At 49.0% G+C, this 25,832-nt stretch overlaps 1 protein-coding gene across 3 annotated transcripts in view; it reads right to left on the bottom strand.

Annotated features, from left to right (window-relative positions):
• Positions 1 to 25,832, bottom strand: part of OTOF (otoferlin) — a 114,853-nt gene that overhangs the window by 75,273 nt on the left and 13,748 nt on the right. For 2 of the 3 annotated variants that reach the window (XM_064709989.1, XM_064709990.1), the window contains exons 3-5: positions 25,250 to 25,338; positions 16,195 to 16,294; positions 8,381 to 8,592 (exon numbers count right to left, since the gene is read on the bottom strand). In XM_064709989.1, coding sequence (XP_064566059.1) covers positions 8,381 to 8,592; positions 16,195 to 16,294; positions 25,250 to 25,338 — 401 coding nt within the window. Of the gene's footprint in view, positions 1 to 232; positions 269 to 2,025; positions 2,062 to 4,561; positions 4,649 to 8,380; positions 8,593 to 16,194; positions 16,295 to 25,249; positions 25,339 to 25,832 lie in introns of all 3 variants that reach the window. The other variant, XM_064709991.1, reaches the window with a different exon arrangement.

Genomic DNA, 25,832 nt, shown 5'->3' with positions numbered 1-25,832 from the left:
AGCCTTTCCCTGTGTCCTGGCACTGTAATTCCTGGTATCACCATGTGGGATACGGTGCAGAGGGAGCACAGGATGAGGCTGACCTGGATCCCAAATCCTGGGTTTATGCCAGGACCAGCACCTGTTTGTAGGATGTGGGATGGGCTGGGATGGGCTGGAGTGGAAGCAATCTCCCAAAATCCCAGATCCCACCCCAAAATCTGGGATCCCTCCCACCAGGACATTTTGGTACCTTGCCACTGCCTTGTATCCATCGTTAAACTTAATCCTGGGTGAGGCACCGGAGAGAAAGAGAGGGAAAAAAATCCAATTAAATCCCAATGTCAGAATTCCTGAGGGAGCAGGGACAGCCCTTCCCAGGAGGGTGGGGCTGTGTCCAAGCTCTGGGTGCTCCAGGGAGGGAATTCCAGCTGTGCATCCAGCCCAGGGTGTTCCACTTCCCCTATTCCCAGGAAAAACCCGGCTGGAGGCCGGATCTGCACTTCCAGCATTGCTCCTGCTCCATCTGGCAATCTCCTCCACCAGAATAGGCTGGGGGCAATTTGTATTCCCAGAATCCAGGAAAAATCTCCAGGTTCTGAAAGCTCTGCCCTGGGACCCACAGCAGAACCTGCTCCGTTGGTTTGAACATTTTCCTGATTTTCAGGATCCTCAGAATGCAATATTTTCCCAAGGAATTTAATGGCACATTAAATGATTAACATAATTAAATTAAATTTAATGAAGGGGAAAAAATTGGAAAACCTTGGGGGGAAAAATGGAAAACCTTTTGGGGAAAAAAATTGGAAAAACCTTGACTGGGACTTTTTATTCCCAGGATGGAAAAGATCCCAAACTTCCTGTTCATCCTGGTGGTGGCACTGTGACATCCCAAAGATCCAAATTTCACATGGATTTGGGAATTTTGGACCCTTCTTACCTCTTTGGACACGGATGAATTCCCCACAATCCCAAATTCCAGCCATTCCCAGCCATTCCATGTCCCCAAGGGCCACATCCACATGGGAACGGGAATGGGGATTTTCATCCCAAGTTCTCCCAGGCCTGGCAGAGATCCCGGCTTTGGAGCAGGTGCCAGAGGGATAATTAGCAACAGGCAGTCGGACAAGGCTCGGATCCGCCGGGGACACGGAAGAAAAGCTTCCATCAATAATTCACCGGGAGCAGATTCCTTTCGGCTCCCAGCCCTGTCCTGGCCATGAATATTTCAAGGACAGCCCCTATCGGGTGGTGCTTCCCGGGATCTCACTTTCCAGGGGGTTGGGATCTGGGCTCAGACAGGTTTTGGCAATTCCTGAACTGCCTCTGGAAGTGTTCATTCCTCTTGATTTTTCCTGGGAATCTAAGGGTGAGTCTACATCGGTGAATAAATCATGGGATTGTAAAATTTCGGAATGGTTTGGGTAAGAAAGGGCTTTAAAGTTTATCCCATTCCATGGGCAGGGACAATTCCCACTATCCCAGGCTGCTCCAATCTCTTGGACATTCCCAGGGATCCAGGGGCAGCCACAGCTTCTCTGGGAATTCCATCCCAGCCCCTCCTCACCCTCACAGGGAGGAATTCCTTCCCAATATTAAATTTTTTCCTGTTCTTTTCTGCTTTGGAACACAAGTCTAGCTTTTTGAAGGATTCTATCCTGGTTCTAACATCCTCTCATCTCCTGGGATTTTTTAAATCCAGGTTGGATTTTTTTAACTCTTTATTTCCCCATTCTGGATCCTTCCCTGTGATTTTTTTCATGGATTTGTTTGGTTAAAGTTCCCAAAGGATCAAGGATCCAAAGCCATTCCAGGGATGTGGCACATGGGAAGGCTCCACCTCCCATTCCTGGCTCCTTGATCCCTGGATTCTGTGTGGGATGAGCAGATTCCAAACTTGGGATCCCCAGGGAAACACAAAAATGGAATTTAATACATCCAAGTCTTGATGTGGATCCTGGATTTAAGGAATTTTCCTTGGAAAGCTGAACTTTGGAGGTGGATCAGCCCTGGAAGGGGAGGGGGGGATCTGCTGTGGGAATTTACCTGGAATGCTGATCTTCTTCCGCTTCATCTCCAAGGCTTGGGAATTTACAGGGAGAGAGGAAAAATTCCTGCTGTGATGTGAGGACAAAGGGCTCTTCCTTTGTTTTCTAAATCAGGAAAAACTTGGGAACACTCCGGCACAGCAAACCACTCCATGCATGGTTGGAATCCCGGGATCCTCCCCATTCCACTTCCCATTGTGTCCACAGGATCCAGGTTTGTCCCAGACTGGATTTTGGGGGATATTTGGCCAATATTCCACCTTTCACAGATGGTTCCCTCCTGCCTGACCTCCTTTTCCCACTCCTTCCTTTTCTTTGGGATGGATTTGCTCAAATCCCAAAGGAAAAGTGGGAATGGGTGGGTGCTGTACCCTGTGCCAGGATTCCTGGAAGGTGGAAAAAGGAATTCCCAGCCCTTGGAAAACCTTGGGAAGCTCTGCCATCATCCCAGTGATGGAAAGCTCTTCCCATCCCTTGGAAAGCTGCAGGATTGCTTTATGGGGGGGTCCTGATTGCATGGAAATTCCCCAATTTTGGGAAATTCCCAAGCAGACAAGTCCACGTGGATCTACAGACATGGGAGGGTCACACGTTCCCTGGGAAAGAGGGAATAAAGGTGGAAAATTCCCTGTGTTTCCAAGGGATCAGCCTGGATCCAGCAGCTGCCAAGGAAAAGCTGGATCTGCTTTCCCTGGAATCGGCAGCTCCACAGGAGAATTCCCAAAATCCTTGATGGGGATGCTGTGCTCCATGGGAAGGGGGCAAGGCTGTCCTGGATCTGCCAGAGAGGGATTTTTGCTGCCAAAGTCCGGGATCTCCAGGATATCTGTGGGATATCCATGCCCAAATCCCAGGGGATTTTTCGGGTGGAAAAGGGGCTCCAAGCTGGGAGTGGGGTGGGAGAAAGGCAGAATAGGGAAAGGAATGCCTGGGATAGTGGGATAGGTCATTGGAAAAGACGGAAGTTAAAGCAGGTCCCCGTGCCCTGGCATGGATTTTGGATAAGGGATGGAATGCCAGGAAAAGGGGGAAAGGGTTGAAGCTGCAAAGGGATGGATTCAGATGGGATTTGGGGAAGGAATTCTTTCCTGGGAGGGTGGGGAGGGGGCGGGATGGGATAGTGGGATAATAAGATAATGGGATGGGATAACAGGATGGGATGGGATGGGATGGGATGGGATGGGATGGGATGGGATGGGATGGGATGGGATGGGATGGGATGGGATGGGATGGAATGGGATGGGATGGGATGGGATGGATGGGATCCATAGGGTGGGATCCATGGGATGGGAAATTGGGATGGGGATGGAGATGGGATGGGATCCATGGGACAGGATGAGATCCATGGAACGAGATCCATGGGATGGGGGTGGAGATGGGATGGGATAGGATGGGATCCATGGAATGTGATCCACGGGATGGGATGGGATGGGATGGGAAGGGATGGGGAGTGGATGGGATGGGATCCATTTGATGGTATGGGATAATGGGACAGGATGGGAGTATGGAATATGGATAGGATTATGGAATCCTATTATATGGAATAATAGGATAATGGGATGGGAAAATTGGATGGGATGGGGATGGGATGATGGGATGGGATCCATAGGATGGGATCCATGGGGTGGGAAATTGGGATGGGGAAGGGATTGGGATTGGGATGGGATGGGATAATGGAATGGGATAATGGAATGGGATAATGGAATTGGATGGGACAATAGGATAATGGGATGGGATGGGATGGAATGGGATGGAATCCATTGGATGGGATGGGATAATGGGATAATGGGATAATAGGATAATGGGATGGGCTGGAGATGGGATGGGATGGGATGGGATGGGATGGGATGGGATGGGATGGGATGGAGATGGGATGGGATGGAGATGGGATGGGATGGGATGGAGATGGGATGGGATGGGATGGGATGGGATGGGATGGGATGGGATGGGATGGGATGGGATGGGATGGGATGGGATGGGATGGGATGTGTTAGGGTGGGATATTTTGCATTGGCAGGGACGCACAGGGATCACCTGGTCCAACTCTGCCCCATCCAAGGCAGATCCAGTGTTAAATCCTGTTATTACGAGACCCTCCACATCCTTCCAGCCATCCCTCATCCCACAGGAATCCAGGAGCTTTTCCCAAAATGCTCCTTTGTGTGGCTGAGCTCCTTCTGGGACGATCCTTAGGATTTTACCTGAAATTCCCTTTCTTTGGCTCCTTCCCAAACTCTTTTGTCACGCCGAGAAAAGCCACAGCAAACAAACTTCCATGCACACGCAGGGAGCTCATTCCCATAGGAATGGCTGATCCTGGGATCTGGGGACAGGACATGGAGACAGAAAGGCACAGCAGTGTCCCAATATCCCGATCTCCATCCAGGATCCCATTCCAAGGCTGCTTTTCTGGCTGTTCCACCACTTCTCCTCCCCACCAGCAGCCCAGGAATGGGAATTCAGGGTCAATTCCCGTGGGAGATCCATCGGGAAAAGGCTCGGAGCAGCCACAGCACTGCAGAGCCTCTCCCTACCTCGTGTCCAGGGACCCCTGGCTCAGGGAATCCCCCTCTCCCAGGAGCTCATCCTCGCTGTGGAAATACATCTCGTCCTCTTCCATCCTGGTGGGAACACTGCGAACATCAGCCCTGTCCTTCCCGGGATTCAGGATTCCCAAATCACGGAACCACTGAGCCCTTTGGGTTGGGAAAACTCTCCAAGTCCTACCATCCCCAGCACTGCCCAGGCCACCCCGATCCATGTCCCCAAGTGCCACATCCATAGGGATTTGAAATTCCACCAGGGATGGGCAGCCTTTTCCAGGAAGGAATTGTTCCCAAAATCCAACCTGGACCCCCATCCAGGACACAGCTCTGCACATCCCACTCTTTGCAAATGCCACAACTCTTCCTAAAATGGGGCAGCCACAGCTCCTCTGGGAATTCCAGCCCAGCCCTTCCCTACCCTCCCAGCTGGGAATTCCTTCCCAACATCCCACAATCCCAAGTTCCCCTTTCCCAGTGGGAAGCCATTCCCTGGCTCCTGGCCCTCCATCCTTTTTCCCAAATTCCAGCTCTCCTGGAGCTCCTTGAGGCTTGGGAAGGGGCTCTGAGCTCTCCCTGGATCCCTAATTTTTTGCTTTAATCCCACAGAGCTGCATCCCACAGGATTCATCTGATGAGAACCTGGAAAACCCATCCTGGAGCCATCCCAGCAGCATCCTCCAATTCCTCGGAATCCTCCAAATCCCTGGAATCCTCAAATTCCCTGGAATCCTCAAATTCCCTGGAATCCTCGAATCCCAGACTGGTTTGGGTGGGAAGCAACCTTAAATCCCATTCAGTCCCACCCCTGCCAGGGTCAGGGACAACTTCCACTACCCCAGGGTGCTCCAAAGCTCATCCAACCTTTCCTTGGACACTTCCATGAGGGATGGATCATCCATCCCTGCATCCCAAAATTCCAGTGGCACAGGCAGGACTCGGATATCCCATCCCAGCCAGCCTGACCCCCTGCCCTGGATTGTAAGATTTGTCTGTATTCTATTTTCCATCTGTCAGGGGTGGGGCAGTTCTCTTCTGTTCATTGGGCAGTTTTCTTTATCTCTTCCACATCCAACCCTCCCTCCAGGAGATCTCTGCTGTTAATGGGCCATTAATTACTAATTATTTTCTGTTCATGGGCCACTGCATAGCTGATAAAATTCCATCATCCCATTGGGAGATGCTCCGCCCAGGGGGAGGAGCCAAGCATTCCTACCTGGATACAATCTGACACTGGGGACACCCCTGTTATAGACGTATTTTGTGAAAATTCCTTTTGCCAGGATTTTTTTCTCCTGAAAAGCTGAGAGGCCTCAGAAACAAAATGTAAACAATGGTTATCTGCTGCTGTGGAATGCAACAGGTGCATCTGTGATGGGTCTCATGTGGTTGTTTTTAATTAATGACCAATCACTGGTCCAGCTGTATCAGGACTCTGAGCAGTCACAAGATTTTATCATTCATTTTTTCCTTGCTAGGCTTCTGATGAAATCTTTTCTCTATTCTTTTAGTGTGGTTTTAACATATAATTTTCTTTTAATACAATATATAGGATAAAATAATAAATCAACCTTCTGAAACATGGAGTCAAGATTCTCATCTCTTCCCTCATCCTGGGGTGGGATATCACCACACACCAGAGCAGCCTCTGCCCACTGCATTCCCAGAGGAGCAGCTTCCTTCTCCACTGCATTCCAGAGGAATTCCAGGCCCATCTCCAGCAGTCCTGGAGCTCCAGAGGAAAACTCCCCCCTTGTGGAGGATCCCTGCTCCAGCAGAACCACAGCTGGCACTGCAGGAGGGCTGAGCCACCGTGGGATGGGGCTGTGCCACCACCCTGACACACAGGGGGCAGTCCTGTCAACAACTCTGCAATGTTTTTTTGTTTGTTTGTACTACTACATTTGTATTTTTAATTTTCCCTAATAAAGAACTGTCATTCCTATTCCCATATCTTTCCCTGAGAGCCTCTTAATTTCAAAAATTATAATAATTCAGAGGGAGTGGTTTTACATTTTGCATTTCAGGGGAGGCTCCAGTGCCTTCCTTAGCACTCTTTTCAAACCAAGACCCCTCCTCTTCCAACTGTGCCATTCCCGGCTCCCTGCCCGACATCCACCTGTTCAATCCATCACCACATTCCTGCTCAGCCCCGTCCCGGCTCACTGAGCCAGGAAACAAAACCATGCCGAGTTTCCAATTTGCTTTAAAATTCCCTGGATTCAGCCCAGTTCCCACAGTTAATGAGCTGCCTTGGAGGGATGTGAGCAATTAGAGAGATATTCCCTCTGTTTCCCATTTTTTCCATTTTTTGGCCGCAATAAAGTGGAAATCCCAGATGGAATGTGATCCAAAATGGGATAACCCTGAGGGGGGCTGGGGGGGAATGAGATGGAAAGATTCCAAGGACTCTGTTTGGATTCACAGCTCCAGGCTGGCATCCCCATGTGGATTTAAGGATTTGGCAGCTCTGGCGGAATGTTTGGACTCGGTGCTCTCAGAGGGATTTTCCAGCCTGAAGTTTTCTGGTATTCCATGATTTGGGAATGCAGGGATTGTCCTCCTTTATCCATCCCCGTGGAAGTGGTGGATCCGTGAGGAGCAGACAGGGAATGTGGTGTTCCCGAGGGAGACCTGGGTGACACCAGGGCCCAGCTCTGCCTTCACCATCCCCCTCTCCCACTTCCAGAGCCTTCCTTCCACCTCCATCTCATTCCTGAAGCATTCCAGCAACTTCAGGGCTTTGATGTCTCCCTTATTTCCAACTGCTCCCTTTCCCAATGGATTCAAGATCTCCCAGAGTGGGGACCCATGGACAAAGCCACCCTGGACAGCACAATTCCAAAAACCATGGAAAGCTGCCTGAAAATTCTGTGATTCTGTGAAAATGTACCTTAGCATTCCACGAATCCCCTCGTGGCTGCAAATCCTGGATTTACAGAATCCCAGGAGCTGGGAAATCCCTCCAGGATCATTGAGCCCGAGCTGTGACTGATTCCTCACCTTGTCCCCAGCCCAGAGCACTGAGTGCCACATCCAGGAATTCCCTGGACACCTCCAGGGATGGGGACTCCACCACCATCCAAGGATCATGCCCTGAGTATCCATAGGCTCGTGGAGAACTGGTCCCAGCTCGGATTCCATCCCAACGGAGTCACCTCCAGCATTCCCAGTCAATCCCATTGGGCTGGGATTGCAACTGGTTCCAGCAGCTTTGTGTCAACGAATGTTGGGATTCAGTCCCTGGGATTGTTCCCATCCAGGGGCAAATCCCAGGAGCCCACAAAGACACCCAAGGAAAGCTATGGATCCCAAAATGAATGGAAAACCGGAATTCCCTTGGAAGAACTGGAAATGTTTTACATGTCCACTGTGGAATTCAGGAATTCCCAGCAGGAATCACCTGGTGTGGGATTCCACTTATTCCACTTATCCACTTAATCCACTTACCCACATCTGCCTGGGGCCACCTCAGTCCTGGGAGCACCACGTGCTCCATGGACACCTGAGATTCCACCTGGACCTAAATCCCACCAGTGAGGCCTGACCCGGAGTCAGACCCTCCATCCCCTTGGGATCAGGATGGAATGACACTTCCTGTCCATGTGCTACAATCCTGGAAGTTCAGCTCTGTCCTGGAGCACCAGGACCTGCTGGAGGCCACCTGAATCCCACCCTCACCTGGAGCTGTTCCATGGATCCTCCAAGGGCCAGAGATGCCCTTTGGAGCAGCGCTGTGGTGACGCCGCCCTTTCCCAACAATCCAAGCCTTCCCAATCCCCCCACAATCCCACATCTGTGTCCCGTTACCTCCTGAAGCTCCTCTCCGTGGATTGCTGGTTGGATTTCCCGGGAGAGACGTCGGAGCTGTGCCGGTGGCCGGACAGGAGGCTGTCGGTCTCCAGGGAATACCTCCCGTCCCCCTCCGAGTGCACGCTGGGCGTCTCCAGGAATTCCTTGTCATTCCAGGTGCCCACCGTCCCATCCAGAGCCTGGTAGCGGATCTCTATGGAGATGCTGGTCTGGAAGACAGGGAGACACCATCAGCACCCTGTGGAATATTCCAGGAAATCCAAAAAGCAGGAAGAACATTGGCTGTTGGGTGTTTTAGCCTTGCTGATCCCGAAGTTTCTCTGTTCCTGGATGAGGATTCTTTGCTTCTTCTCCCAAGGTCGGGATTAAATAATGAGATGGAATTTCTTGTTGGGAATCAGGTGTTTATCTTATCTATGTTCTTATCAGTTCTTATCTATCTTATCTCACAAACCCTGAGTTCCGCAGCACTTCACCAAACCAAAAATGGAGCCCCATCTCTCTCTGTCTCTCTGCAAGGTCTTGTAAGGATAAACTGTCCAATTAAGAAATTACACCTAAATTCTTCTTACTTTTTACCCAATAACCACCCACCTGTGGCCTGCAATGTGGAGTTTTTTATCAAATTACACAAAACCACCCAAACCCTTGGAGGAGAAGGTGAAGAAGGTTATGAAAAAGGTGAAGAAGAAGGTGAAGAAGAAGGTGAAGTAAAAAGGTGAAGAAAAAGAGGAAGGTGAAGACGAAGGTGAAGAAGAAGAAGGTGAAGAAGGTGAAGAATGTGAAGAAGGTGATGAAGAAAAAGAAGAAGAAGGTGAGGAAGGTGAAGAAGAAGGTGAAGAGGAAGAAGAAAAAGAGGAAGAAAAAGGGAGAAAAAGAAAGAAAAAGAAAAAGGGAGAAAAAGAAAGAAAAAGAAAAAGGGAGAAAAAGAAAGAAAAAGAAAAAGAAAAAGAAAAAGAAAAAGAAAAAGAAAAAGAAAAAGAAAAAGAAAAAGAAAAAGAAAAAGAAAAAGAAAAAGAAAAAGAAAAAGAAAAGGAAAAAGAAAAAGAAAAAGAAAAAGAAAAAGAAAAAGAAAAAGAAAAAGAAAAAGAAAAAGAAAAAGAAAAAGAAAAAGAAAAAGAAAAAGAAAAAGAAAAAGAAAGAAAAGAAAAAGGAAGAAGAAGGTGAAGAAGGTGGAGATGAAGAAGAAGAAGATGAAGAAGGTGAAGAAGAAAATTAAGAAGAAGGTGAAGAAAAAAGAAGGCGAAGAAGAAGGTGATGAAGAAGGGGAAGAAGAAAAAGAAGGGGAAGAAGATGAAGAAGAAGATGAATTTGGTGAAGGTGAAAAGTTGGTGAAGAAGAAGAAGATGAAGAAGAAGGTGAAGAAGAAGCAGCCACCGCTCTAAAACCTCCATCCTGCCCCATATTTATTACCATACTCTAAACCCCAAACTCTGAGTTTTCCACCCTGTGACATCACACACTTCTACCCAACTCCACACCCACAATCCCAGTGCTCTCAATCAGTTCTGGAAGCTTCTCCACGGCCTCAGGTCAAATGCAGTGCTGTCCTGGGGGTCAGAGTGTGTCAGCACAGAAAGTCTGGAATTCCCAGCACAGAAAGTCTGGAATTCCCAGCACAGAAAGTCTGGAATTCCCAGCACAGAAAGTCTGGAATTCCCAGCATCCCGGGTTCCAACATCGGGACACCGGGAGAGCAGCTTTGGGCCAGGGAGGGATCTGACCATGGTCCTGATTCACTGGAATTCCTGGTGCATCCCAGACCAGCAGCAGCAGAGCCGGGAGAAGGAAAAGCCCGGAAAAACCACAAACCCTGGAAGCAGCTGGAGGCACCAGGAGCAGATGGAGCTGGTTCCTGGTGAAGCTGGTCCACCACTTTGTTGGGAATTCTACCCTGGGATACCGCTAATCCATGGATTTGTGGTGCTTCACTCCAGCCTGGTCCTGTCTCCAGGCTGGGCAGGGTATTTTTAGGAATGGGCACCCCTGGGGTCTCTTGAGGAGCAGCTGGAGGCACCAGGAGCAGATGGAGCTGGTTCCTGGTGGAGCTGGTCCACCACTTTGTTGGGAATTCTACCCTGGGATACTGCTAATCCATGGATTTGTGGTGCTTCACTCCAGCCTGGTCCTGTCTCCAGGTACTTTAGGGTTTGTTTTTTTTTAGGAATGAGCATCCCTGGGGGGCCTTGGGGAGCAGTTGGAGGCACAAGGAGCAGGTGGAGCTGGTTTTTGGTGGAGACACATTCCCTGGTCCATCACATTGTTGGGAATTCTACCCTGGGATACCGCTAATCCATGGATTTGTGGGGCTTCACTCCAGCCTGGTCCTGTTTCCATTTTGGGCAGGATTTTTTAGGAATGTGCATCCCTGGGGAGCCTTGGGGAGCAGCTGGAGGTACCAGGAGCAGATGGAGCTGGTTTTTGGTGGGTTCAATTTTGGTGAATTCTACCCTGGGATACCGCTAATCCATGGATTTGTGGTGCTGTATTCCATCCTGGTCCTGTCTCCAGACTGGGCAGGATTATTTTAGGATTGGCCATCCCAATCTTGGATCGGTTCTGCTTTGGATCTCCCAGTCTGGCCATGACCAGCCCAGGTGGGGCTTGGGGACACCAAGGGACCTCTCATGGCCGTGTCCAAGCTCCATCTCAAGCTTCTCATGGATCACAGAATCCTGGAATGGTTTGGGTGGGAAAGGACCTTAAAATTCATCCCATTTCACTTCCAGGGTGCTCCAACCCCAATGTCCAACCTGGCCTTGGACACTCCCAAGGATCCAGGGGCAGCCACAGCTTCTCTGGGAATTCCAGCCCGGCCAGGAATTCTTTCCCAAAATCCCAGATCCAATCTCTGATCTAAACCTCCTTAGATGAAACAACTCTGAGTAAGCTCCTCTCCCTTTTCCATGTGGCCATTCCCAACTTACTCCAGGTTGCAGCAAATTCAGGTCTGGAGCTTTCAAGTATTTTTCTCACTAAAATATTTCCCTTTATCTCCCTAAAATCTTTCTTTTTTTCTCCCTAAAGTCGTTCCTTTTCTTCTCCTTATTTCCCTTTTTTATCCCTAAAATATTTCCCTTATTTCTCCCTAAAATCTTTCCCTTTTTTTCTCCTTAAAATCTTTCCCTTATTTCTCCCTAAAATATTTCCCTTTTTTTCTCCTTAAAATCTTTCCTTTATTTCTCCCTAAAATATTTCCTTTTTCCTCTCAAAAATCTTTCCCTTTTTCTCCCTAAAATAACTCCTTTTCTTCTCCCTATTTTCCTTTTTTTCCCTAAAATCTTTCCCTTTTTTCTCCCTAAAATATTTCCCTTTTTCTCCCTAAAATCTTTCCTTTTTCTCCCTAAAATCTTTCCTTTTTCTCCCTAAAATATTTCCCTTTTTCTTCCTAAAATCTTTCCTTTTTTTCTCCCTAAAATATTTCCTTTTTCTCCCTAAAATATTTCCTTTTTTTCCCCCTAAAATCTTTCCTTTCTTTCTCCCTAAAATCTTTCCTTTTTCTCCCTAAAATATTTAAAATATTTCCCTTTTTCTCCCTGAAATCTTTTCCTTTTCTCCCTAAAATCTCTCCTTTTCTCTCCCTCAAATCTTCCCCCTTTTTCTCCCTAAAATATTTCCTTTTTTCTCCCTCAAATCTTTCCTTTTTCTCTGTAAAGTATTTCACTTTTTCTCCCTAAAATATTTCCTTTTTTTCTCCCTAAAATCTTTCCTTTCTTTCTCCCTAAAATCTTTCCCTTTTCTCCCTAAAATATTTAAAATATTTCCCCTTTTCTCCCTGAAATCTTTCCTTTTTCTCCCTAAAATCTTTCCTTTTTCTCCCTAAAATATTTAAAATATTTCCCTTTTTCTCCCTGAAATCTTTCCTTTTTTCTCTCTAAAATCTTTCCTTTTTCTCCTTTAAATCTCTCCCTTTTTTCTCCCCAAAATATTTCCTTTTTTCTACCTAAAATCTTTCCCTGCATTCCAAATGGAATCAAATCCATGAGATTTCATCCCACTGCCTTTGCTCTCGTGGTCAAAATCTTTCTAAAAGCTCAGATTTGGACAAAGCAATTTGGGGAAAAAAAAAAAAGAAAAAAGCCAAAAAGCAATTCCCAGTTCATTCTCCTGGAAAATGCCTCTTTTGAAAACCCATCATCTGCTGACAAGATTAAAGTACAAGGAAAAAAAAGCACTTTTCCACCTCCACTCTGCTTCCATGGAGAAGTTATCTGTTATTTTGGGTTCAAAACCAACTGATTTTAGTTAAAAAAAAAAAAAAAAAAAAAGGAAAATGAAAGAAAAATAAAATGTTAAAAAGTGGGGAGTGGGGAAATTTCTTACAGAAATCCTCCTTTTTCCATGTTTTGCAGCCTTCCCCCCTGGTTGAAACAAGGGGATGCTGGAAGGGTGGAAAATCCAAGATTTGGGAAAAGAACGACAATTCCAGAGGGATTCTGTGCATCCCGCACGTGACAGCCGAAGGGTGACTCAGTCCCAGCTGGGAATGGAGATCTGGGGGAAGGTTTTGATTGATTTATCATCTTTATTTTTTATTTGCAAAATCCGAATTCGAGTCAATCACACCTAATTTTCCCCCCCAAAGCTATTAGAGAACATTAAAAAAAAAAAACAAACCAAAAACCAAAAAACAACAAAATGAAAAACAGGGATCAAAGTTGGAATATTCAGGTTTTTTCACATTTTCAGACATTTTGGGGTTAAAAATCTCCTTTTCCAGCTGGATTTGGGAGTTAAAAAACCCTTTCAAGGCAGGAAAAATTAAGGATATAAGAAAGTGAAAGATCTGTGGGATGAGTGGGATCACGCCTTGGAAGGGCAATTAGGAGGATGTGGGTTGGAATTAGGAGAAATTCCAGTTGGAAACCATGGAATGGGAAAGAACATCAAGGAGAAAAATTCCTGCAGAGCTGGGAGGGGTTGATCTTTCCCTGGGGATTTTAAATTGATTTTTAATTGATTTTTTTCCTGCTGTTGAGAGAAAAAAAATTACTTCTGAGCCATCCTGGATTTTCTGTTGTAGGAGAATGGACACGGCTGGAATTTTGCTCCTGGCTCCGGCGTTCCCGGAGTTTTAAATCTCCTGGAGAAGGCAATAAAGCCAGGAGGGAGGGTGGGAGCTGCCAGGGATGGTTCTCAGCCAGCCCAGAAAAAAGGAAAACAATTTCCAAATTGTCTTTTGGGTTCCGTTATGGAAAAAGGAGGCTGTTCCCAGAAACTGCCTCGGAATGGGTGGGAAAGGACCTTAAATCCCATCCCATTCCAACTCCAACACCTCCCACCATCCCAGGGTGCTCCAGCCTGGCCTTGGACACTGCCAGGGATCCAGGGATTCTCTGGGAATTCCAGCCCAGCCAGGAATCCCTTCCCAAGATCCCACAATCCCAAGCTCCCCTTTCCCACTGGAAGCCATTCCCTGCCTCCTGCCCCTCCAGCCCTTGCCCAAATCCCAGCCCTCCTGGAGCCCCTTTGGGATCGGGAAGCGGCTCCAAAGATTCCCTGGATCCTTCCCTGATCCAGCTGCACATTCCCAGCTCTCCCAGCCTGGCATTGGATCCATCCCAACTCCTCTCTGGGAAGGAATTTCAGGATCCAGGGGCTTCATTTGGAATCTCAGGACTCCAGGAAGGGTCTCCCTTCCCTTTTCCATCCCCAAATTCCATAAAAATCCCTCAGGATGGATCCTCAGTGTCTTTGATCCAAGAATGGTTTGGGATGGGATCCATGGTTCAATTCCACTCCTGAGTCACTTCCTGCTATCCCAGGGTGATCCAAATTCCCCCTGGGACACTGCCACGGATCCAGGGATTCTCTGGGAATTCCAGCCCAGCCAGGAATCCCTTCCCAAGATCCCACCATCCCAAGCTCCCCTTTCCCACTGGAAGCCATTCCCTGGCTCCCTCCAGCCCTTTCCCAAATCCCAGCTCTCCTGGAGCCCCTTTGGGATGGGGAAACAGCTCCAAGGATTCCCTGGATTTCTCCCTGATCCAGCTGCACATTCCCAGCTCTCCCAGCTCCGTGTTGTCCTCTGGACTCTGACTCTGTTTTCCCAAATCCTTGGATCACACGGAAAATCCCTGTGGCACCTCCTCGCCTGGAATTCCACAATTTCCACACCCCTCTGGGAAAACCAGGATGAGAACGACCCCCTCCCCGAGCCCCCATCCCGAGGGGAAAATCTCCCCCTTTTTGGAAAAATCTTTCCCTTTTTGGGGCAGCCGCCGCTTCCCTCGCTGCATTCCCGCCTCCCGGGAGCCGTTTCCCATGGAAACGGAGTTTAGGAACGGGCTTGGAAACGCTGCAATTTCTGATCCTGCTATCCAACCCCGGGGGTTCCATTAAAAATCAGCCTCCCCCTCTTCCTTTTCCCGGGAAGTCACTGCCTCATCCAGCACCAAGGACAGGGACGGGTGAGGGGAATTCTTGGAATTGTCAGGGAGGAGAGCAGGATTTCATTAAGCGGCTTCTCCTGGGAGGGATGGAGGGAGCGGAACCAATAAAAACCGGGAATGCAGTCCTGAGGAGGGAGGGGAAGTGCAAGGAGTGCAGATGTGCTTGGGAAAAATAATTCCAGCTGCTCGCTGGTTTATTGGGAATTTGCCTGATGAAAATCATTCTCCAAAGGAGGAAAATCCCAGATTTTTAGGATTTTTCGGTGTCACAAAGGGCAGAGAGGGAAATCAATGGATGGAATTTGAATCATCCCAAATTTCTGGTGGCAAAGTAATTCCTGATGGCCTCCTGGCCTGGCCAGGGCTTGGGATGGGATCCTGGAATCCCAGATGGATTCAGGTGGGAAAGGACCTTAAATCCAATCTCATTTCAACCCTGACAATTCCCACTGTCCCAGGTTGCTCCAAGCCCCATCCAGCCTGGCCTTGGACATTCCCAGGGATCCAGGGGTGGCCACAGCTTCTCTGGGAATTCCAGCCCAGCTCCTTCCCACCCTCCCAGCCAGGAATTCCTTCCCAATATTCCCCCTATCCCTGCTCTCTGCCAAGGGGTGGAACTGGATGAGCTTTAAGGTCCCTTTCAACCCCAACCATTCCATGATTCCTTGATAAATGACACTCAGGATCCATCCAGAGGGATTTTTATGGAATTTGGGATGGAAAATGGAGGAAGGAGGAAGGGAGACCCTTCCTGGAGTCCTGAGATTCCGAGTGAACCCCCTTGTTCCCAAAATTCCTTCTCAGAGAGGAGTTGTGATGGGGATGGATCCAATCCCAGACTGGGAATGTACAGCTGGATCAGGGAAGGATCCAGGCAATCCTTGGAGCCGCTTCCCCATCCCAAAGGGGCTCCAGGAGAGCTGGGATTTGGGCAAGGGCTGGAGGGGCAGGAGGCAGGGAATGGCTTCCAGTGGGAAAGGGGAGCTTGGGATGGTGGGATCTTGGGAAGGGATTCCTGGCTGGGCTGGAATTCCCAGAGAATCCCTGGATCCCTGAGAGTGTCCAAGGCCAGGTTGGATCACCCTGGGATGATGGGAGGTGTCAGGATTGGAATGGGATCGGATTTAATTCCCTTCCCACTAAATCCCATCTGGAATTCAGCAATTCCACCCTGCACTCTGCTTCTCCCTATCCATGCTCAGATCAAACCAGATCCATCCCTGCTTTTGCCCCATCCCAAACTTCCCACGCTTTTCCAATCCCAGTTTCTCTTTGCACCCTCCGGACATTCCAGGCCGCCTCATCCCTTCAGAGCAGGAGCAACGGGATCAAGGCAAGGAACGCCGATATCCCTGATCCCACAGGTTCAGCGGAGACACGGATCCGGGAATGATGGGAATGTTGGCCTCGGTGACCCACCTGGATGGCGGAATTGTTGTCATCGATGAGCGTGTCCGTCACCTCCAGCTGCCCTTCCGCCACCACCTTCTGCAGGACCATCCGGAACGTCCCGATGAGCCTGCGGAGCAAAGGACAGGAAATCCCAGGAGTTCTCACTCACCGGGACCGGGTTTTCACTGGAAAAGGGATTTGCTTCCCGTTTTCCTTAGGAAGAGGGAGAGGTGAGATCCCAGATTGAGGCTCAGTGGAGGTGATGGAAAAAAGGAGAAGCTGAGAGAGGAACCATTCCAAGGGAATAGGAAAGAAGGAGATTTGGGAACCATCACTCTTAAATTCCTGGGATACCACTGAGGGATCCCAAAGACTTTTCCATATGGAATCTCCACAGTGGACACCTTTAATTGTGTGATATCCTTAAATTTCCATGCTGGTGATTCAAACAAGGAGCAGGGATTGCTCCTCATCCATCTGCACCAAGTCATGGAATCATGGAATGCGTTGGGTGGGAATGGACCTTGGAGCTGATCCTGATTCCTTCCACCATCCCAGGTGGCTCCAAGCTCCAATGACATGAAGGGATTGTTCCCAAAATCCAACCTGAACCTCCCCATGGCCATGCCTTCTCATCCTGTCCCTGTTCCCAGGGAACAGATCCCGATCCCTTCTGGCTCCTCCAGGGGAGTTGTGGAGAGGGAAAAGGTCCCCCCTGAGCCTCCTTTTCTCCAGGCTGAGCCCCTTCCCAGCTCCCTCAGCCTCTCCTGGGGCTCCATTCCCTTCCCAGCTCCCTCAGCCTCTCCTGGGGCTCCATTCCCTTCCCAGCTCCCTCAGCCCCTCCTGGGGCTCCATTCCCTTCCCAGCTCCCTCAGCCCCTCCTGGGGCTCCATTCCCTTCCCAGCTCCGTTCCCTTCCCTGGACACGCTCCAGCCCCTCCAGATCCCTGCAGGATTTCCACCTCCATCCCTCATTTTCCACATTCCAAGAACGGATCCACCCCTGCAGAGCTCTGTCTCCAAGGTGCCCAGCAGGATATGGAACAGGAAAATCTTTCCTTTGTTTGCTCCTGAATTCCCAACCCAGAAGAAATAATGCATCCCATGGAAACCAGTCCTTCTTCTCCAAGACGAGGAAAAAGCTGCTGCATCCACCTGGATTTCAGGGTTTGGAAAACAACATTATTCCCTGTCTGCCAGAGCAGCAGCAGCACTTTTGTTTTGGAAAGCATTCCTTGGGTTTATTCCATGGAATATCCTGAGATGGAAGGCTCCCATGAGGATCATCCAGGCCAATTCCAGCTTTTCCTCAGGATTGGAGCCTTCAGGGCCCAGATTCCTGCAGCTCTCTCTGGTTTTTTAACCTGTTTGGAATCCAGAACATTCCCTGCTCCTCTTGGATCCAGGTGGATCCAGGGGCTGTTGGCTCCCAGGTGCTCAATGCTTGGAGAGGGCTGAGGAAGGAACAGGAAATTCCTCCTGGGATATTCCCCCTGCAGAGCTGCTCCAGATCCAGGATCCAACATTGGGATCTGGAACTGCTGGAACGAGTCCAGAGGAGGCCCTGGAGCTGCTCCAAGGACTGGGAAGAGCTGGGAATGTCCACCTGGAGAAGGGAAGGATCCAGGGAGAGCTCAGAGCTCCTTCCAGGGCCTCCAGGGGCTCCAGGAGAGCTGGAGAGGGATTGGGGACAAGGATGGAGGGACAGGAGCCAGGGAATGGCTTCCAATGGGAAAGGGGAGCTTGGGATGGTGGGATCTTGGGAAGGAATTCCGGGCTGGGAGGGTGGAGAGGGGCTGGACTGGAATTCCCAGAGAAGCTGTGGCTGCCCCTGGATCCCTGGGAATGTCCCAGGCCAGGTTGGAAGGGGCTTGGAGCCACCTGGGATTGCAGAAGGTGTTAAGGTTGGAATGGGACAATCCTTAAGGTCCCTTCCCACCCAAACCATTCCATGAATCCCTGACAAAACCAGAGCCATTCCAAGCCCTGCAGCACAGGAGAGGGACAGACGGGATCTTGGGAAGGAATTCCCGGCTGTGGAGGTGGGGAGGGGCTGGACTGGAATTCCCAGAGAATCTCTGGATCCCTGGCAGTGTCCAAGGACAGGTTGGAGCACCCTGGGATAGCAGAAGGTGTCAAAGCTGGAATGAGACAATCCTTAAGGTCCTTTCCCACCCAAAGCATTCCATGAATCCCTGACAGAACCAGAGCCATTCCAAGCCCTGCAGCAGAGGGAGGGACAGATGGGACCTTGGGAAGGAATTCCCGGCTGTGGAGGTGGCCCAGGTTCCCCAGAGAAGCTCCTGTCCTTCCTGGGATCCTTCCCAAGCCGCTTCCCCCCGGCAGGATCCGAGCAAGACGGAATTAAAAATTCAGGAGCTGTCTGAGCCGCCGTTCAATTCCGAGTGTTCCATAATTCATCAGGGCCCTGCTCCCTCCCTTCCCCGCCGTTTGTGCTGATGGAAAAAAGGGAAATTTTCTGGGTCATCCGTAATTTTATCAGCCCTGAGCAGCAGCTCCGGTTTCCAACCCCAGCCAGGCTGGTTCAGCACCTGGAGCTCGCTCAAATCCCGGGATCAGGGAGTCCGGGATGCTCCAAACCCCGGGACACACCAGGATTTGCCCTCATGGTGCATCCCAAATTCCAGGGATGCCTCCTCTATGCCTGAGGCGATTCCAGGGACACTGGGGGGTTGGTGAATCCCATGAATCCGGTCAGGCTTTGCCAGCTCTGAAGTTTTCCAAGGGCCAGAATTCCAGGTGTCTGTGCCAGGAGCATCCTCCAGCCCAGGAAATCCCATTTTTCTGCCTCTGCTTCCTCAGTTTGGATGCTGCTTGATCCATGGGCAAGGTCTGTTCCTGAAGCCAGGGAGAGGCTCTTTTTTGGGAATGGCATCTCTATCCATGGATCCATGAATCCATCTATCAATCTATCCATCCATCCATCCATCCATCCATTCATGGATCCACAGACCCATCTACACACCCATGGATCCATCCATCCATGGATCCATCCATGGATCCATCCCTCCATCCATCATCCATCCATGGATCCCTCCCTCCCTCCCTCCCTCCATCCCATCCATCCATCTCCATCCATCCCATCCATCATCCACCCATGGATCCATCCATAGATCCATCCCTCCATCCATCATCCACCCATGGATCCATCCATGGATCCATCCCTCCATCCATCATCCATCCATGGATCCCTCCCTCCCTCCCTCCCTCCCGCCATCCATCCATCCATCCATCCATCCATCCATCCACAGATCCATCTATGCATCCATGGATCCATCCATCCCTCCGTCCATTCATTCATGGATCCATGGACCCATCTATCCCTCCATGGATCCATCCCTCCATCCATCCATCCATGGATCCATCTATGCATCCATAGATCCATCCATCCATCCATCTATGCATCCATGGATCCATCCATCCCTCATTCCATCCATCCATCCCCGGGAACTGATTTGAGCCAAACCCTGCGACCTCCATCCCAGTTTGTTCCCCACTTCCAGAAACCCCTGGAAATGTGGGATAAGCAAAGCAGAGGAATTCCACACCTTTTGTCCCCTTTTCCAAGGAATTATCCTGCTGAACCCTCATGGAATTGCCCAAGGCCAGGTTGGATCCCAGCACCCTGGGATGGTGGAAGGTGCCCATTCCAATTTGGAACCTGCAGCTTTTCCATGGATTTCCAAATCCCTGCTTGGGCAATCCTGATTAATTCCAGCCCCTTCCTCTTGCAGCTCCTGCCTGGAGCTTTCTCTGGAGCCTTTTTTCCCCTCTCCAGCTAAATTGCAGCTTCATCTGGAATTGTCTCAGACCGTGGAATTAGAGCTTCCAAAATCACTTCCCTCCTAATTATCCCCTTCCCACCACTTACAGGAATCCATAATTACTCCAGGTTCATTTTTCCCTGGAATACCTGGAGAAATGTGGGACACTCCAGCTGCTCCACCTCAGCAGCCTCCAGGTACTAAAAGTTCTCCAGCCAAGATTTTCCCCCTTTTTCTTTGGGAAACTCTTGCAGAAATCCCCAATAAACAGAAATTATTTTTTCTTTGGAAGGCAAGTGAAGTTTGTTCCCCCTTTTTACTTCAGGAAACTTTTGCAGAAATTCCCAATAAACAGAAATGATTTTTTCTTTGGAAGACAAGTGACGTTTCTTCCCCCTTTTTCTTTGGGAAACTCTTGCAGAAATTCCCAATAAACAGAAATTATTTTTTCTTTGGAAGACAAGTGACGTTTCTTCCCCCTTTTTCTTTGGGAAACCCTTGCAGAAATTCCCAATAAACAGAAATTATTTTTTCTTTGGAAGCCAAGTGACGTTTCTTCCCCCTTTTTCTTTGGGAAACTCTTGCAGAAATTCCCAATAAACAGGAATTATTATTTTCTTTGGAAGGCGAGTGGATAATGAGTGAAGTCAGCCCTGGGTATGGAAATATCCTGACAGGAAATTTAATTCGGGATGAGATTTTCAGTTTGGGTGTGCTCAGGCTCATGCTCCATGTTTGGATCGGTGTTGCTCCAAGTATGGATCCAGAAATGAAAAATTCCACAAAATCCAACACGGTTGGAGCTGAAGGGGTCACACCCGAGGGGCTGCAGGCAGGGATTGAGCACTGAGAATTCCACCCTGGAATTCCGGAATGCTTTGGGTGGGAAGGACCTGAAAGCTGATCCCACTCCAACCCCGACCTGCTGCAATCCCAGATTGCTCCAAGCCCCATCCAACATTTTTTTGGGAACTTCCAGGGATGGGACAGCTTCTCTGGGAATTCCATCCCATATCCTCACAGCCAGGAATTCCATCCCAAAATCCCACGTAACTGCTCCGTGTGGGGAGGGCAGTCGGATAACAGGGAACCCTCCAGCTCCAGAGTTAATTTTTTCCATTCTCCTGCTCCAGCAGGAGATCATTTTCCCTGGATGATTTTTATGGATAATTTTCCACAGATGATTTTTCCAGATAATTTTCCACAGATTATTTTTCTGGATAATTTTATGTGGATTATTTTTTCCAGATAATTTTCCACTGATTATTTTTCCAGATAATTTTCTGCAGATGATTTTCTGGACAATTTTCCATTGATGATTTTTATGGATAAGTTTCCACATATTATTTTTCCAGATAATTCTCCGATTATTATTCTGGATCATTTTCTGTGGATTATTTTTCTGGATAATTTTCCAGGTGTTATTTTTCCAGATAAATTTTCGCAGATGATTTTCCAGGTTTATTTTCCACAGATTATTTTTACGGATTATTTCCCACTGACTATTTTTCTGGATAATTTTCTTATTTTTCTGGAAAACTTTCCACATATTAAATTCTGGATAATTTTCCACAGATTATTTCTGTGGATAATTTTATGTGGATTTTTTTTCCAGATAATTTTCCACTGATTATTTTTCCAGATAATTTTCCACAGATGATTTTCCAGATAATTTTCCATTGATGATTTTTCTGGATGATTTTCCACATATTATTTTTCCAGATAATTCTCAGATTATTTTTCTGCATAATTTTCCATGTATCATTTTTTTCAGATAATTTCCCACTGATTATTTTTCTGGATAATTTTCTGTGGATTATTTTTCTGGATAATTTTCCAGGTATTATTTTTCCAGACATATTTCCACTGATGATTTTCCAGGTTATTTTCCACAGATTATTTTTACGGATTATTTCCCACTGATTATTTTTCTGGATAATTTTCCGCAGATGATTTTTCTGGAAAATTTTCCACATATTATTTTCTGGATAATTTTCCACAGATTATTTTTGTGGATAATTTTCTGCAGATGATTTTCTGGAAATTTTTCCACTGATTATTTTTTCCAGTTAATTTTCCACGGATGATTTTCTAGATAATTTTCCACAGATTCTTTTCCCAGATAATTTTCCACGGATGAAACAAGGATCCCTCTGGAGACACAAAGGACTCGAGCTGTGGGACCAAGCTCTGTTTCCATCCCGGACATTCCAGGGATGGATTTAACCCTTTGGAATCCAGATTTTGTGTCCCTGTCAGGTGACGGAGCCGCTCCCGCCTTTTCTCTGTGGGATGGGTTTTCCAATGGAAAATTATCTCTGCTCCGGATTTGGAATGTGGCTTTCGGCCTTTGGCTCCAAAAGAAAACAGGGACAAGGAGGGGACAGAACCCCCCGGAGAAAAAGCTCCTGGGTTTTGTGTGCATTCCTTAAGGATTGGGATTTCTGCCCGGTGTTATCCCTGTTTTCTGCACAAGGAAAACCTGCTCAGAAAGGCTCAAAAGTCCCAAAATTCCAAAAGTTTGGGAATAGGACGACAGGGATGATGCTCCATAGCCCCTGGATCACATCTTGGATTCATCCCTGGTTATGCCTCTGCTTTTTTCCCTGGATCTTCCCCTCTCCTGGGTGTGATTCCCATTCCCACATCCCTCAGAGTGTGGAAAAGCCCCGTGGTGGCTTTTCCTGCTCAAAACCCCCAAAAAATTGGGATCTCAAATTTCCTCCATCCAGCCTCTCCCAGGGCATGGAATTGTGGAAAAACATCCCAGGGAATTTCTCCCATCCCGGAGTGGTTCTGAAGGTCTCCCAGGAGACCACGGAAAACACCTGAATTCCAGCAGGATCCCGGTATTCCCACCAGGCCATCCCACCTCACACCAGGATTTTGCAGGATGGGGTTTTGATGGATTATTCCGTGCCATGGGAATCTCCCGGGTTTTATTCAGGATGTGGAGGCCCCACAATTTTTCATCCTGCTCTCATGTGAAGCTTTCCCAGTGGGAATTTCCACCTGGGAATGACCCACGGGCAGGATGTGGCTCCTGGATGCTTTGGATGTGTCCTGGAAAGATTCCCAGCTTGGAAATTCCCAATCCAGGAGATGGGGGCAGGATTTTTGGGATGCTGTTGCCCATCTGGGGGGGGTTAGGAGCTTCTCCCTCATCCCTTTTCCTTGGATACTCAGCACCCTGGGAATGCTCCCAGGGACCCTCCGGAGCCGGAATGAACCCACCAGGATCCAGAGGCACCTGGATGAGCCCGAACCGGGATCACATTCCCGGGAATTGTCTGCTGGTGACAGCCACAGGCACAGGGAACAAAGGGAGCCGCCGGGACGTGACTCCCTGCTCATTCCGGAGGGTCTGGATCAGGCCCTGGATCAGGTATCCCGCCTTTTTCCAGGCCTTTGATCAATGGCCCTCATCAGCTGCTCGTGAATTATTCATGGAGCGCCCGGATCAGCTTTCCCAAGCCTCTCCCTCCTCCTCTCCTCCTCCTCCAGTGGATTTGGAGCTCCAGCTCTGCCTCTGTTTTATGGGAATTCCTATTCCAGACATTCCTTCCTGGAGGGGTCTTCCCAATCCTCTCCTTCCTCCTCATTTCTGGGCAAGGAGGATGGGCTGGAATTACAGACCACGGGAATTCTTTTCCCACATTGTTACTGGCATTCCCGGAGGGGATGTTCCCAAAATTCTCCCTCCTCTCCTCCAATGGATTTGGAGGATGGGCTGGAGTTCCAGCACTGTCCTATTTTAATGGAATTTCTTTTCCCACTTATTCCTTGTATTTCCAGATGGATGTTCCCAAAATTCTCCCTCCTCTCCTCCAACTGATTTGGAGGATGGGCTGGAGTTCCAGCACTGCTCTGTCTTAATGGAATTTCTCTTCCCACTTATTCCTTGCATTCCTGAAGGGATGTTCCCAAAAATATCATGACCTTATCCGACTTAATCCTGGGTAAGGAAAACGGGCTGGGATTCCGACATTTCCTCAGTTTAGTGGGATTTCCTATTCCAAATATACCCAGCATTCCTGAAGGGATGTTCCCAACTCTCTCCCTCCTCTCCACTCTCCTTCTCCTCCAATTCATCCCTGGAAAAGGAGGATTTGCTGGAGTTCCAGCACTGCCTCTTTTAATGGAATTTCCTATTCCATACATTCCCAGCATTTCTGGAGGGATGTTCCCAGCACCAGCTCCTCTCTTCTCCTCCCAGCCAGGAATCCCTTCCCAAGATCCCACCATCCCAAGCTCCCCTTTCCCACTGGAAGCCATTCCCTGCCTCCTGCCCCTCCAGCCCTTGCCCAAATCCCAGCTCTCCTGGAGCCCCTTTGGGATGGGGAAGCAGCTCCAAGGATTCCCTGGATCCTTCCCTGATCCAGCTGCACATTCCCAGCTCTCCCAGCCTGCCATTGGACCCATCCCAACTCCTCTCTGGGAAGGAATTTCAGGATCCAGGGCCTTCATGTGGAATCTCAGGACTCCAGGAAGGGTCTCCCTTCCCTTTTCCATCCCCAAATTCCATAAAAATCCCTCAGGAGGGATCCTCAGTGTCTTTGATCCAAGAATGGTTTGGGATGGGATCCATGGTTCAATTCCACTCCTGAGTCACTTCCTGCTATCCCAGGGTGATCCAAATTCCCCCTGGGACACTGCCAGGGATCCAGGGATTCTCTGGGAATTCCAGCCCAGCCAGGAATCCCTTCCCAAGATCCCACCATCCCAAGCTCCCCTTTCCCACTGGAAGCCATTCCCTGCCTCCTGCCCCTCCAGCCCTTGCCCAAATCCCAGCTCTCCTGGAGCCCCTTTGGGATGGGGAAGCGGCTCCAAGGATTCCCTGGATCCTTCCCTGATCCCGGTGTCCACATGGATCCGTGTGGGAAGGGCCCTTAAATCCCATCCCATTCCAAGCCCAACCCTTCCCACTACCCCAGGTGGCTCCAAGCCTCATCCAACCTTTCCCTGGACACTTCCAGGGATGGGGCAGCCCCAGCTTCCCTGGACACAATCCATCCAACACCCACAGGAACTGGAAAACCCAGGAAAACAACATTCCAGCTGGACAATCCACCCAAAAATTCCAATTTCCTTCAAAACACGGAAAATTCATGGAAACAACCAGCACAACTTGGGAAAAACTCGGTGCTGAGCACCGCAGAATTCCTGGGGTGGATTCCTCACACCCTGACACCAGAAATTCCCAGGAAATTGGGAATTCCCTCCCAACTCCTAACGGAAGCGGAGCTGCCTCTTCCCGCGGGATGGAATCCGTGCGGGCCGTGGGAAGCAGGGACTGACCTGTTGGTGAAGACTTTGCTGTAGTTGAACACTTGGATCTCCAGGATCTCATTCCCGTCGATGTTGGTCGCCACCGGCCAGCGGAAAGTCTGGGAAAAGGAGGAGAGGGATGAGCAAAAATTGGTTGGAAAAAGGAGAAGAGGGATGAGCCAGGAGGATTTTGGGGAAAAGGAGGAGAGGGATGAGCCAGGATTGGTTGGGAAAAGGGAAGAGTTGGAAGGGAAAAGGAGGAGAGGGATGAGCCAGGAGGATTTTGGGAAAAGGAGGATATGGATGAGCAAAGGTTCATTGGGAAAAGGAGGAGAAGGCAGATCCAGGAGCATTTTGGGAAAAGGAGGAGAGGGATGGGCAGGATCAGGTGAGAAAAGGAGGAGAGGGATGAGCCAGAGCCAGTTGGGAAAAGGGGAGGGAAGAGCCAGGAGGATTTTCGGAAAAGGAGAAGACGGATGAGCCAGGATTTGTTGGGAAAAGAAGAGGGAAGAGCCAGGATAGTTTTGGGAAAAGGAGGAGAGGGATGGGCAGGATTACTTGGGAAAAGAGGAGGAAAGAGCCAGGACTGGTTGGGAAAAGGAGGAGATGGATG

Source organism: Zonotrichia leucophrys, chromosome 3 (assembly GCF_028769735.1).
Source record: "Zonotrichia leucophrys gambelii isolate GWCS_2022_RI chromosome 3, RI_Zleu_2.0, whole genome shotgun sequence".
Lineage (NCBI taxonomy): Eukaryota > Metazoa > Chordata > Aves > Passeriformes > Passerellidae > Zonotrichia > Zonotrichia leucophrys.
The sequence above is the reverse complement of the archived record's forward strand: the minus strand, read 5'-3'. Positions and strand labels throughout refer to the sequence as shown.